The sequence below is a fragment of the Protomyctophum parallelum genome, assembly GCF_964188405.1.
Source record: "Protomyctophum parallelum genome assembly, chromosome: 13".
NCBI classification, from domain to species: Eukaryota; Metazoa; Chordata; class Actinopteri; order Myctophiformes; family Myctophidae; genus Protomyctophum; species Protomyctophum parallelum.
This window is the reverse complement of record NC_139708.1, coordinates 46,414,893-46,430,257: the sequence shown is the minus strand read 5'-3', so window position 1 is coordinate 46,430,257 and position 15,365 is coordinate 46,414,893. Positions and strand designations below refer to the sequence as shown.

Genomic DNA, 15,365 nt, shown 5'->3' with positions numbered 1-15,365 from the left:
CTGTGCGTTCTATTTTTGTAAGGCTGCAAAGATCAATCGTAATCGAATCGATTGTTCAATTAGTTGCCGACTAATTTAGTTAATTGTTTTGGGTTTTTCTTTTTGCAATGAATGTCATACTGTTACCTTTTTAGACTGACACATGTGTAGCTATTATTTAATCAAATCTATGGGTGTCTTTAATTTATTTTCGAAAATTTAATAATGTATTTTTGAATAAATTATTCAACTTTAAAAGATGAGGTTTTTTTTAAACATTGCATCATGGTTAAAAGATAATAACATAAGTTGACAAATTAATTCATGAAGAAGTATATTCATTATTTTCTTTTATTGGACGATATTCGACGACACGGGTGTGATTTTTATTCCTCATGTCTAAGGATGTCCCGATACACTTTTTTCGCTTCCGATCCGATCCCGATACCTCAATTTCTGTGTTAGCCAATATACAGAATAGCGATACCAGTGTCGTGATCTCATGTTGTGTTTATAGCTATCTAGCTATATATCTCAAGTTGTGTTTATAGCTATCTAGCTATATATCTGGTGTTGTGTTTATAGCTATCTAGCTATATATCTCGTGTTGTGTTTATAGCTATCTAGCTATATATCTCATGTTGTGTTTATAGCTATCTAGCTATATATCTGGTGTTGTGTTTATAGCTATCTAGCTATATATCTCGTGTTGTGTTTATAGCAGACTCCTCACTCAAATGTGCACTTGCAATTTGGGCAACGCCAAAGCAAACTCCACATGCCTCAACATTGTATTTACCTGCCATAGTGTCAACCCCTTACCCCTGTGTCGGATCTGTGGTTATACTGGCATATTCACAGATACCGATATGACCCAATATGACAAATGAGGGCCGATCCGATATTTTTACCGATACAGTATCGGGACATCTCTACTCATGTCTCTCTTGTCTCTTGTCTCTCTTCTTCCACATCCAGCCAACACTCCCAGGCCAAGGAGTCCTCCCAGGCCCCTCAGATGGAGGTGGGGGGTGAGGAGGGGGGCGGAGGAGGCGTCGTGGGCGTTGGGGGCGGAGTGGAGGGGGGAGGGGAGATGGCGGTGCGCTACGAGAGAGACCTGGTGCACAAGCTCAAGCTGCTCCGCCACGAGCTGTCTCTGCAGCAGCCACAGGCGGGACACTGTCGCATCGAGGTGTCCCGCGAGGAGATCTTTGAGGTACGACCACAAAATGAGTTGATAGCACAGGCAGACTCGTCACATACTAGAGCATGAAATAGACATGAATATGAAATAAATGCTTAAACATGTAGCTAGTTGTAATGTTAGAGACCACAGAAGTGAACCTTTCAAGGCCTCAGTCAAATTTGGTCACATATGTTGCCGTCGGGAGGAAACCGCCTAACTGAATTTCTTTAGTTTAGTTTTTTTTGCATAAATCAGTGCTATTGAACCCCCTTTACGTCTTCATGTTGTATAAATACTATTGAACCAATGGAGATGGGGGGGGGGGAGCGCTTCGGACAAAACCTCAACTCCATTGGACCCTCAAACTGTCAAACCTTTTACATTTTTCATTTCCTGAAAAATTAACATATTGACTTTGACTGGTTTCTTCCCGACAGCAGAGTATCTAGTATACAAACCCAAATGATGAAGACACTCGTGCGTGAGCGTGAGCGTGTGTGTGTGTGTGTGTGCGTGCATGCCACGCACGTGTGCCTGACTGTGCAGTGTGCGCCCACACTCGTACACACTCACACAGATTTGCAGTCACTCTGTGGTTGAATAATTCAGGAACATGGGGTACTTCCTCCTTGTATACTCTCACAGAGAGGGAACAATACTGTCTCTGAGTCACACACTTTGTCACGGCACACAGCTGTCTACAGAGACTGCCTGCTGATCGTGTGTGTGTGTGTGTGTGTGTGTGTGTGTGTGTGTGTGTTTAGGAGTCGTACCGTCAGATCATGAAGATGCGACCAAAAGACCTGAAGAAGCGTCTGATGGTGAAGTTCCGAGGAGAGGAGGGTCTGGACTACGGCGGTGTGGCCAGGTAGTCACTCTTATTATTATTAACCCATTCTGACCTGAGATCAGATTCATACGAGGTTTCCGCCGGACACACACTGGTCCTGATGAACCCATTCTGACCTGAGATCAGATTCTAAAAAATGTCAGTCTTTCTTCGATTTTTCAAAAAATAGCAGACCTACAAGCTCGTATCGCGCCACTCGGTGGCGCGATATGAGCTTGTAGATCTGCTATTTTTAAATAGCTAAAGCATAACATGATGCCAACACCAAAATGGGTGCCCGGTCAGAATGGGTTAACCTCCCTGAACACCTCTCTTCACAACCCTGGACTTTTACTAATGTATTTCTGTAAACGGATTGCAACGGATTTGTTTCCCACACCGTGCCAACATTGCAGAAGTCCTAGGGGGGGGGGGGATTCACAAATACGGTCTGCCTGGTCCCCGCTAGTCGTGATTCACGTTAGCCTTGATTATAAAAAAAAGATCTCTGTGTGCAGCTTTTTGTCTCACCTGCGATCTTTTTCACATTTGATGTCATTGTACATGTTGCTGTGAAGTCCATTCTGTCTGCTAAATTGTACACGATACTATTAGAACAGGAACGGGGCTCTTATTACAATGCAGAATTACAATATTGCGTGTACTGTTTGTTTATCCAATACTATTTGTGTCTTTCACTGCATGTAGCATGACTGCCCGTTTAAATGCTGCTAAATGAACGCTTCCGACTCTCTCTTTTACGCCAGGGCTCCACTGGGCGCGTTGCGTCACGCGTGCGTCACGCGTGCGTGCGTCAAAAAACGAACCGGTTCAATTTTATGGTGACGGAGACGCGACGCAACGCGGGCAGTGGAGCCACCCTCCATTGATTAAAAGGGCACATTCCCGACACTGACGGAGACGCGACGCAGACGCGCCGCAGACGCGCCCAGTGGAGCCCTGGCGTTAGGGAATGGCTGTACCTGCTGTGTCACGAGATGTTAAACCCTAAATGAATGCTTCCTTCCGACTCTCTCTTTTAGGGAATGGCTGTACCTGCTGTGTCACGAGATGTTGAACCCTTACTACGGCCTGTTCCAGTATTCCACTGACAACATCTACACACTACAGATCAACCCTGACTCCTCCATCAACCCTGTGAGTTGTTAGTCGATTAAATAATCTTCCAACGATGAAGGAATGACAAAGTGAAGTGTTGAGAATTTATTAAGACGATTCTGCGGAGAAACGACATACAGAGAGTGAGGAACATACAGAGAGTGAGGAACATACAGAGAGTGAGGAACATACAGAGAGTGAGGAACATACAGAGAGTGAGGAACATACAGAGAGTGAGGAACATACAGAGAGTGAGGAACATACAGAGAGTGAGGAACATACAGAGAGTTAGGAACATGCAGAGAGTGAGGAACATACAGAGAGTGAGGAACATACAGAGAGTGAGGAACATACAGAGAGTGAGGAACATACAGAGAGTTAGGAACATGCAGAGAGTGAGGAACATGCAGAGAGTGAGGAACATACAGAGAGTGAGGAACATACAGAGAGTGAGGAACATACAGAGAGTGAGGAACATACAGAGAGTGAGGAACATACAGAGAGTGAGCAACATACAGAGAGTGAGCAACATACAGAGAGTGAGGAACATACAGAGAGTGAGGAACATACAGAGAGTGAGGAACATACAGAGAGTGAGCAACATACAGAGAGTGAGGAACATACAGAGAGTGTGGAACATACAGAGAGTGAGGAACATACAGAGAGTGAGGAACAGGCCTCCTTGCCTGTTCCAGCAGCCCCTCCGGGCGCAAGCCTCCCCAACCCCATTCTCAGACGAACCTTATAGTCATGTAATGTCCATATACGGATCTGTGATAAACATAAGGGCGACACACAAATAAGTATACCTTTGCTGACAGCGTGGAGGAGTCAAGTCAGCTGTTAGATTGACAGCTGCATGAATTAGACTGAGCACATTGGTGAGCAAAGAGACGTAATGGAAGGAAGATAAATACACAATAATGCATATATCTGGCACTGTAGTTGGCATTCTAAAATTCCCATTACAGAGTGCACACTGACGCACGCACGCACGCAAACATGCAGACACTCGCACTAGAAAGTGTTTTGTGTGTTTGCTTGCGTACATGCGTAATGTCATGTGAAGAAATGTAAAAAATAAAGTTTATTAAAAAAAAGAAATGTTTTAACCCATTTAGGCCTGACCTCAAAATTAAGAAAAATTATTATAAACCCTCCAGTTTTCTTAAATAAATATTTTCACGATTATTTTCAAAAATAGCAGACCTACAAGCACTCAGTGGCGCGCTATGAGCTTTGGAAACCACTGATATAGAAACATTTTCAGGATTTAGAATTTTATTTTATTTTCTAGAATCGTCCTCATGGGTTAAATGGGTTAAATCTTGTCTTTCAGGACCACCTGTCGTACTTCCACTTCGTGGGTCGGGTCATGGGCCTGGCCGTGTTCCACGGTCACTACATCAACGGGTCCTTCACGCTGCCCTTCTACAAACAGCTGCTGGGGAAACCCATCACGCTCAACGACCTGGAGACCACCGACCCCGAGCTGCACAAGAGCCTCGTCTGGATCCTGTGAGAAGAACACACACATACACACACACACACACACACACACACAGTTCTAGATCAGGGATGGGCAACTTTGACATTGGAGGCCACTATATTTCCACACTCACTCCAGAGGGGCCACTATAGTTCCACACTCACTCCAGAGGGCCACTATAGTTCCACACTCACTCCAGAGGGCCACTATAGTTCCTCACTCACTCCAGAGGGCCACTATAGTTCCACACTCACTCCAGAGGGCCACTATAGTTCCACACTCACTCCAGAGGGCCACTATATAGTTCCACACTCACTCCAGAGGGCCACTATAGTTCCACACTCACTCCAGAGGGCCACTATATAGTTCCACACTCACTCCAGAGGGCCACTATATAGTTCCACACTCACTCCAGAGGGCCACTATATAGTTCCACACTCACTCCAGAGGGCGACTATAGTTCCACACTCACTCCAGAGGGCCACTATATTTCCACACTCACTCCAGAGGGCGACTATAGTTCCACACTCACTCCAGAGGGCCACTATATAGTTCCACACTCACTCCAGAGGGCGACTATAGTTCCACACTCACTCCAGAGGGCCACTATAGAGCGTTGCAGTCCAGCCCGCTTTCATGACGACGCCAGGCCCAGGAAATAATTCCCAATGCATTTTTCCTCATAGACATTTCAAAAAAGTATGTATTATTTAAATAACCTTTTAAGCATCGTACAAAGCCAACTCGCGTTGTGACAAATCATGACGACAAACACAATATCTTGGACCAAACAAAAAAATTACAAAGAAGAAAAACAACAAAAAGATTGTTTTTTTCTGCTTTCTAATTATTTATTCGGTCCAAAACATTGTGTTCATTGTCATGATGTGTCACAACTCCAGTTGGCTTTGTCCGCGGCTTAAAAGGTTATTTAAATAATAAATGCTTTTTGAAAAGTCTTATGAGGAAAATGAACGGAGAATTCTTCTCCAGGGGTCTCTCGAGTTCCTTTTATGGAACTGTACTGTAGTTGTTTGAAAGAATGTGGTCATTATGATATGAAATATGCCCTCTGTGGCACAGTCTCATCTCCTGCATTGTGTGTGTGTGTGTGTGTGTGTGTGTGTGTGTGTGTGTGTGTGTGTGTGTGTGTGTGTGTGTGTGTGTGTGTGTGTGTGTGTGTGTGTGTGTGTGTGTGTGTGTGTGTGTGTGTGTGTGTGTGTGTGTGTGTGTGTGTGTGTGCGTGCAGAGAGAATGACATCACGTCGGTGTTAGACCACACCTTCTGCGTGGAACACAGCGCGTTTGGGAAGTTTCTCCAGCACGAACTGAAACCCAACGGACGCAACATCCCAGTTACTGAGGACAACAAGAAGGAATATGTCAGGTAACTTAACTAACTAACAAGCAAGTAATGGAGTGGTAAAAAGTGCTTTTGCAGCAAAGTCTGTTTTTTTGCCATTGCAAAATACTAAAACGGCAGGGAATAAATGAAACTGTTATTAATATTATAATTTTTTGTTGTGACTGATTTTTGAACGGTGCTCAAAAGTGTGTGTGTGTGTGTGTGTGTGACACCTAGTATTAATAATAATAAAACTTTATTTGTATAGCACCTTTCATGACATGAAGTGCAGCTCAAAGTGCTTTACAGAGCAATGGAGGGAAAAAAAAGAAAAGAAAAGCAAGGCATAAACATTAAAAAACAAGCAGTAATGCAATAAAGTGAGGACATGAATAACAAAAAATAAAATATCAATTAAAAGCAAGGGTGTAGAAGTGGGTCTTGAGCTGTGCTTTAAAAATGTCTACAGAGGCTGCCTGTCGAAGGTACAGTGGGAGTTTGTTCCATGCCGTCGGCCCCTAGAAGCAGAAAGCTGCTTCCCCGTATTTTTTAGTTGCCAAAGCGAGCAGGCCAGCAGTGGAAGACCTTAGCTGGCGGTTTGGGACATATTTAGGCAGGCAGTCATGTAGGTAGGTAGGAAGGAGACCATTGAGAGCTTTATACACAAGTAAAATCATTTTAAAATCAATCCTAAAAACAACCGTATTGACACGTAGTGAGTTTTAATGGGGGGTCTTACAGCCCTCCTGCTTAAGTCAACAACTGCTCCTGATTGTCTCACACACACACACACACACACACACACACACACAGGCCAGGGAGGGGCTTGTCTTCTCTCACCTGTACAGTACAAATAGTACCAGTAATACAGTACGTATAGTTGCACCACTCAGTTCACACGGGTGTGATTTTCCAGTTGTGTAAAACTTTATTTCTGTTTTGTATCCTCTTAAATCCTAATCCTGAACAGGTGTGAATCTTGTTCTGATTACTGGGCCTGTATTACTATCTCAAAGGCCCCCAGAGGGCGCTGTTGAGTGCAAGTTGACATCCTATAATGTGTGTAGTGGTCTTCATTTAGGATTTATGCAGCACCAAGACTAGTTTTCCATTATTTTTGTGTGATCACAAGAACATTGATGCACACTGGCTCTTATGTGGATAAATATTATTATTATTATTGTCTCCACCAGGCCGAAGGCATGTGGGGAGAGTATGTTTTGCACTCCGTCCGTCCGCGTGTCCGTCCGTCCGTGTGTGTGTCCGTGTGTCCGTGAACAGCTAATCTCGGCCACCGTTAACCCGGTCGATGCCATATTTTGCACACACACTCCCTGGATGCCAACGATGAACCTCTGCCCCAAACTTTCCAGAACAGCCTGTTATAGCGCCACCAGGAGGCCGCTTTGTGCAAAACAAGTTTTTGCACAGTACACCTACAGATTTTGTCCAAACATCACGCAAATTGGTACACAGTCTCTCTAGAGCCATTCAACGAAACAGGTCTTTCAGATTTCTCAGACTCCATCCTGATTGGTTAAGATTGGCTTCCAAAGTTCACAGGAGTGCTCAGTTTCAAACAAAATGCTGCAAATCATGAACACATCGCGTGATTTCCGTGAAATTGTGCACGCACATTCCCACTAGGCCGAGGACGAAATGCCACATGAACAATTTCAACTCAGCCTCAAGGTGGCGCTATAACTGGCCAAAAAGTGTTTTTACCTCTAACTGCACGGATCTGTGGATAACCTGGTGGAGACTTGTGCCCAGAAGGGCACTTTTTCTAGTTTATTGATGCACTCTGGCTCTTATGTGGATAAATATTATTATTTTTATTTATTGATGCACTCTGGCTCTTATGTGGATAAATATTATTATTTTTATTTATTGATGCACTCTGGCTCTTATGTGGATAAATATTATTATTTTTATTTATTGATGCACTCTGGCTCTTATGTGGATAAATATTATTATTTTTATTTATTGATGCACTCTGGCTCTTATGTGGATAAATATTATTATTTTTATTTATTGATGCACACTGGCTCTTATGTGGATAAATATTTTAATTTTAATTTATTGATGCACTCTGGCTCTTATGTGGATAAATGTTGTCACACTGGGAACTGGAGCCTAAAGACCGCTAAAGCCCTTATCCCTAAACTTCTTTGCCTTTTCTTTTTACTATTTTGAGAAACATTTTTGAATAGTTCGACTAGCCAATCTACATTGACACGTTGTGAGCTTGTAGACTGGCCATTTTAACTATTCAAAAATGTTTTGCAAAATGGTAAAAGAAAAAAGAAAAAAAAAAGGCAAAGAAGTTTAGGGATGAGGGGTTTAGCGGTGACGAAAATGGAGCCCTAAATGTTTAACCCATTTAGACCTGAGAACTGATTCTACAAATGTCTTCTAAATCAAGAGTTTTCAGAAAAATCTATTTTTCTGTATCAGTGGTTCTCAAACTATTTCATGTCAAGGACCCCCAGAAGAACCGTGCAGCACTAGTTGGTTGTCCAGTTCATTTTAGTCAACTCTTTATTTTTAATAAATGGTGTGAGAATTGTGGAGGAAACCGAGATTCTCATTTGAGCAAGAATCTTAACCCATTTTGGGAGGAAACCCCTTTTGGTGTTAGCATTATGCTATGCTTTAGCTATTGAAAAATAGCAGATCTACAAGCTCATAGGTCTGCTATTTTTGAAAATTTGAAGAACGACTGACATAGAAACATAGCTTTTTCAGAAAACTGTCAGGATGTAGAAGAACATTTTTAGAATCTGATCTCAGGTCAAAATGGGTTAACATAATCTGTACATATGTTAACTCATTCAGTATTTTTAGGGCCATTATTATGTATTGTGTGTCTTGGTTGTCTTCTCTCACATGTATGTATTGCATTTCCTCTCAGACTCTACGTGAACTGGAGGTTTATGCGGGGAATTGAGGCCCAGTTCCTGGCGCTGCAGAAAGGCTTCAGTGAACTCATCCCTCAGCACCTCCTCAAACCCTTCGACCACAAAGAGTTGGAGGTAAACGCTGCCGTGTTGCCTGTGACGGATCTGTGTTGTTTTTGGTTTTAGTCCTATAGTCTCTCCCAATAGTTTTCATTTAGTTTCAGTCACATTTTAGTCACCTGGCATGTTTTAGTGTTGGTCTAGTTTTAGTCGACTAAATATCATAAGATTTTAGTCGACTAAATCTACAGTTGATTTAGTCGACTAAAATGTATTTTGGCAGGCCTCGATGCTGTCGTAATGACTTGTTTTTACACTTCTCTTGTCCACAAGTCCCTATTTCCTTCCTGACATTTTAGTCTTTTTATTTGTTGATGAAATTGTCAGTATATTTATTTTAGTCATCTCAGCTTAGTTTTCATTTTGTTTCCATTTTTCAATTTAAATGTATAAAAAAAATAGCTGCTCTACAAGCTCAAAACGCGTCGCATTGAGAGACGCGTTTTGAGCTTGCAGATCGGCTATTTTTTGCTACGACAGTAATATGCACTGTGGCCCCTCCGGAGTGAGTGTGGAAATATATTGGCCGTCGACATCGTCAAAGTTGCCCCACCCCTGATCTATACCTTCCAGGCGACGGTGGCTCAGGGGTAGAGAGTGGCTGGATGGTAACCGCAAGGTTGCCAGTTCGAACCCTGTGGGCTCCCCCAGAGTTAGTGTCGAAGTGTCCTTGAGCAAGACACTGAACCCCTAATTGCTCCTGATGTGCTGATTGGTGCCTTGCATGGTTTCCTCTGCCATTGGTGTATTAACCCATTCTGACCGGGCACCCATTTTGGTGTCGGCATCATGTTGTGCTTTAGCTATTGAAAAATAGCAGATCTACAAGCTCATATCGCGCCACCGAGTGGCGCGATACGAGCTTGTAGGTCTGCTATTTTTTTTAAAATCGAAGAGCGACTGACATTTTTAGAATCTGATCTCAGGTCAGAATGGGTTCGTCAGACCAGTGTGTGTCCCAGTGGAAACCTCGTATGAATCTGATCTCAGGTCAGAATGGGTTAATGTGTGTGTGAATGGGTGAATGTAATGCACAATCTATGTAAAGCGCCTTGGATAAAGGACGCTTTACATAGATTGTGCATTACATTCACCATTTCCTTCTCCCTGGTCCTTCTCCAGCTGATCATCGGCGGCCTGGGGAAGATCGACCTGGCCGACTGGAAGGCCAACACGCGGCTGAAACACTGCACGTGTGACTCCAACGTGGTGCGCTGGTTCTGGACGGCCGTGGAGGCCTTCAGCGAGGAGAGGAGGGGACGCCTGCTGCAGTTCGTCACCGGCTCCACCAGGGTGCCTCTACAGGGCTTCAAGGCGCTGCAGGGTGGGTGACGCACCGACATGATGGCACACCATTCTGGACCGGGGAACCACCTTTTTATCCATTTAGACACGTGGACGATTCTACAAAATGCCGTTCTAAATCCTGACCGTTTTCTTGAAAAAATCCATGTTTCTATGTCAGTCAGAAGCAACGATATGAGTTAACCCATTCTGACCTGAGATCAGATTCATACGAGGTTTCCACTGGACACACACTGGTCCTGATGAACCCATTCTGACCTGAGATCAGATTCTAAAAATGTCAGTCGCTCTTCGATTTTTCAAAAATAGCAGACCTACAAGCTCGTATCGCGCCACTCGGTGGCGCGATATGAGCTTGTAGATCTGCTATTTTTCAATAGCTAAAGCATAACATGATGCCGACACCAAAATGGGTGCCCGGTCAGAATGGGTTAAAAACGTTGGCTCTGAAAGAATATATATTCAAAGATTTGTGCCACATTTTCACGATTTCATTACTTTTTTTTTTTTTAGGAAATAGTACTAAACAGTAAGTGTTCATACAGGTCACTTTGGTACTCTCTTGAGAGTTACAAATTGTAATTCAGTATTAACATTGAGGATTTTACTGTGGATTATTGTAAATATGCATATTTATCTACATGCCCTTCAGGGAAATTGGGAGAACAATGAAAACTATAATGTTTGTGTAAAGTTGTACAGGTGTATCGTAGCAGTGGCGTGCACAGGCATTTAGAGGGGCAGGTGGTCAAGTGGAAAAAAGGGCACCTTGTGCAGCATGTGGAACCGTCCTTAATAGTGTGATATTTATAGATTTTGGGGGCCTAAATAATATATAATCTTTTTAGCAAGAATGTATCAATGTCACCATGGTCCACATACTGTACAGCAGGGTTCCCCAATTAACTTTCCTCAAGGGCCATATTTTGAGTAGGGTACCAGGCTGGGGGCTGGAACAGCAACACATCATCATGTCGTGCTTTAGCTATTGAAAAATAGCGTGAATTCTTCCAGGGGTCTACAAGGGGGCACAGATGGCCCGCGGGCCGCTAATTGGGGAACCCTGCTGTACAGTGTACACTGTACACAAATAAATAAATCAAAAGGGGCACATTGCTGTCTAGACTAGAGGGGAAAGGGCAGGTGCTCTAGCACCCCCTAGTGTCTATATCTGTGCACACCACTGCTTTCGTAGAACTATGAAAACTAGAATGTTTGTGTAAACATGTGTATCACGGTAGCACAGTGCTAACTGCGTGTGTGGTTCTACAGGTGTATCCTCATAGAACAGTGATAATAGAGTGGTTCTAACAGGTGTATCCTCATAGAACAGTGATAATAGAGTGGTTCTAACAGGTGTATCCTCATAGAACAGTGATAATAGAGTGGTTCTCCAGGTGTATCCTCATAGAACAGTGATAATAGAGTGGTTCTCCAGGTGTATCCTCATAGAACAGTGATAATAGAGTGGTTCTAACAGGTGTATCCTCATAGAACAGTGATAATAGAGTGGTTCTAACAGGTGTATCCTCATAGAACAGTGATAATAGAGTGGTTCTAACAGGTGTATCCTCATAGAACAGTGATAATAGAGTGGTTCTAACAGGTGTATCCTCATAGAACAGTGATAATAGAGTGGTTCTAACAGGTGTATCCTCATAGAACAGTGATAATAGAGTGGTTCTAACAGGTGTATCCTCATAGAACAGTGTTAATAGAGTGGTTCTCCAGGTGTATCCTCATAGAACAGTGATAATAGAGTGGTTCTCCAGGTGTATCCTCATAGAACAGTGATAACTAGAATGTATATGTGTAAGGTTCTACAGGTTCTGCAGGACCAAGGCTCTTCACCATCCATTTGATAGACGCCAACACAGACAACCTGCCCAAGGCACACACATGGTAAAGACACACACACACACACACACACACACACACACACACACACACACACACACACACACACAGACAACCTACCCAAGGCACACACACACACACACACACACACAGACAACCTACCCAAGGCACACACATGGTACACACGGACGGACGGACGGGCGTGCATCAACGATACATTAACCAAAAATATATCGAATACTTACAATCGAATAATCAAAGTATCTATTTTTTTAATATAAAAGTGTATTTTTCTTCTATGTCAACGAATCAACACAACAAAAATCTAATCTCTTCAGTTACCTAACCCTGTATTATACTTTGTTGTACAATGGTGTCCAATTGTAAATAACACACCTTTAGCCAACCTCCCAAGATCACAACGATCATTATTGTAATTATTGAGGCAAAGGTTTGAAATAACCCATTCTGACCTGAGATCAGATTCATACGAGGTTTCCGCCGGACACACACTGGTCTGATTAACCAAATTCTGACCTGAGATCAGATTCTAAAAAAATGTCAGTCGTTCTTCGATTTTTCAAAAATAGCAGACCTACAAGCTCGTATCGCGCCACTCGGTGGCGCGATATGAGCTTGTAGATCTGCTATTTTTAAATAGCTAAAGCATAACATGATGCTGACACCAAAATGTGTGCCCGTTCTGAATGGGATAATGGTGAATAGTTTGAAGTCACATTGCCCGGCCCTATCACAAAGCATCATTGGCAACAATCATTTGTTTTTTCTGCTCGTACTTTATTTATATGTGGTTCCCAAAGTGGGGTCCTTGAGGGAGTTCCAGGGGGTCCCCAGCTAAATGACAGTTGGGAATCAAATGGACCCTTATCCCATTCTGACCTGAGATCAGATTCATACGAGGTTTCCGCCGGACACACACTGGTCTGATGAACCCATTCTGACCTGAGATCAGATTCTAAAAATGTCAGTCGCTCTTCGATTTTTCAAAAATAGCAGATCTACAAGCTCGTATCGCGCCACTCGGTGGCGCGATATGAGCTTGTAGATCTGCTATTTTTAAATAGCTAAAGCATAACATGATGCTGACACCAAAATGGGTGCCCGGTCAGAATGGGTTAAATTAATGTTGATTTTACAATATAAATTGGGGTCCAAGAGAGAGAAATGCCATTAAATGGGGGGGTAAAATGCAAGTCAAACTGGGGGGTCCTTGAAAATAAAAATGTTTGAGAGTCACTGCTATAGAGCTGTAAAAGTCTTCAAATGGGCGGTCTGCTGAATGATAAGTGTCAATTTGAGTGAACCAATGTTTTATACCAACAAGTAAATGAGCTTGTCTTTTCTTTGTCATTTCTCCAGTTTTAACAGAATAGACATCCCTCCTTACGAGTCGTACGAGAAGCTCTACGAGAAACTCCTGACGGCGGTGGAGGAGACCTGCGGCTTCGCTGTGGAGTGATCAATCCACACAGACAGACAGACAGACAGACACGTTCTAAACCTACACACCACTTTGTGACCTTTTAAAACACACAAGGTTGAGACGCAGCAGAGGCCTAGACACAACCGAAGAGGACGTGCACACACACACACACACAACAGAGACACACAAACAGACACACAACGCACATTTGCCTCCTCTTTACCTCCAAACTGTTTGGCGTTAATATGGGGAGGGCCAGCAAGAGAGAAAAGAAACTCTAAAGAAAGGAGTATTTTAAGATTTTTTTTTTTCCCCCCCAGATTGAAGAAGAGCATTTTTATCCTTCAGTTTTAACAAGCTATGATGTCATTCTTCAGAACAAACCAACAATGACTTTTTTCTGTTGAAACTCCAATCAACACTCGAGCTCCAGACAGAATCAGCCAATCGCATACGAGAGCCCGTGAGAGCCAGAGATACTCCCACCAATCAGATCCGTCTGAGCGGAGAAGGCGGACGGACGACTGGATTGCCTTTTCTGTCGGACGAGCGGATTAATTGACTTGTTGTACTCATGCTTGGTGTTTAACCACTGTTTATTCGAACGTGTGTGTGTGTGTGTGTGTGTGTGTGTGTGTGTGTGTGTGTGTGTGTGTGTGCGCAAACATGTGTGCATGTGAGAGAGCAAGAGTGTGAGATTGATATCTACATCTGTGTGAGAGTGTGTGTGTGTGTGTGTTATGCATGGCACCTGGTTATTAATATCTAATAAGCAGGTGTGAGAGTGTGTGTGTGTGTTATGCATGGCACCTGGTTATTAATATCTAATAAGCAGGTGTGAGAGTGTGTGTGTGTGTGTTACGCACACCACCTGGTTATTAATATCTAATAACCAGGTGTGAGAGTGTGTGTGTTACGCATGGCACCTGGTTATTAATATCTAATAACCAGGTGTGAGAGTGTGTGTTGTGTTACGCATGGCACCTGGTTATTCTTTGTAAAAATGATCAAATGAGCCTGAGTTCCTGTTTTTTTTTTGTAACTTTTTTTTTTGCCTCTTCAGTTTGTATACCTGCAACCACTCTGATCCACTCTGATATTGATCGTTTAATGTCTGATTTTATTATTATTTATTACTAAGTGATTACTGACCATGCTGCTATTCATTCTGCTCCACGGAGAGCCCACACTAATCTCTTTCATCTTTATGCCCCCCACCACCACCACCGTGGTTTTTAAAGGGTCAATTCATTTTCAATTCAATGCAAGGAAAAGCACGTTCGTTTTTTTTAATTCAGCCAATTTTTAGGAAGTGGATTTTGTAGCAACCTAAAAAAAAAATTGGTCAAACTTCTTCTTGTTTGGGGGGTCTGAAGTTGAATTGTATGTTTTTAGAATTTCCACATTACAGTAATTGAACTGAAAGTGAATTACCCCCCCCTTCCCCAAGCCCAAACCTGAGAGTGACAAGAGCTTCATATAACATATTGTTCTATGTGAGCTGGATGGATGGATGGATGGATGGATGGATGAATGAAATGAGCCCAAAGGTACTGTAACTCCTCTGGGTGTGTGAGTGTGTGTGTGAGCGAGAGAGACTGATTTATACTTCTTCGTATGACGGAGTTGTGCAAGCAAATGTATCCGATCTACTGTCTTGTATAGAGCTTGTAGCTCTTCTATTTTTGGCAAGCGACATCATAAGACGGAGTATAAATGAAACATAAGAGAGTGTGAAATATGCAATAAAATCTCCAGACTTTTTTTTTTAATATGTTTCTCCATCCGCCAT

General features: G+C 42.9%; 1 protein-coding gene across 2 annotated transcripts in view; it reads left to right on the top strand.

Moving 5' to 3' along the window:
* smurf1 (SMAD specific E3 ubiquitin protein ligase 1) overlaps positions 1 to 13,863 on the top strand; it is a 45,799-nt gene extending 31,936 nt beyond the window's left edge. The window contains exons 10-18 of one of the 2 annotated variants that reach the window (XM_083780829.1): positions 958 to 1,195; positions 1,930 to 2,033; positions 3,038 to 3,152; positions 4,453 to 4,631; positions 5,852 to 5,989; positions 8,862 to 8,982; positions 10,090 to 10,291; positions 12,099 to 12,174; positions 13,510 to 13,863. In XM_083780829.1, the coding sequence (XP_083636955.1) occupies positions 958 to 1,195; positions 1,930 to 2,033; positions 3,038 to 3,152; positions 4,453 to 4,631; positions 5,852 to 5,989; positions 8,862 to 8,982; positions 10,090 to 10,291; positions 12,099 to 12,174; positions 13,510 to 13,609 (1,273 nt within the window). In that variant the 3' untranslated portion in view covers positions 13,610 to 13,863. Of the gene's footprint in view, positions 1 to 957; positions 1,196 to 1,929; positions 2,034 to 3,037; positions 3,153 to 4,452; positions 4,632 to 5,851; positions 5,990 to 8,861; positions 8,983 to 10,089; positions 10,292 to 12,089; positions 12,175 to 13,509 lie in introns of both variants that reach the window. The other variant, XM_083780828.1, reaches the window with a different exon arrangement.
* The last annotated feature ends 1,502 nt before the right edge of the window (positions 13,864 to 15,365 follow it).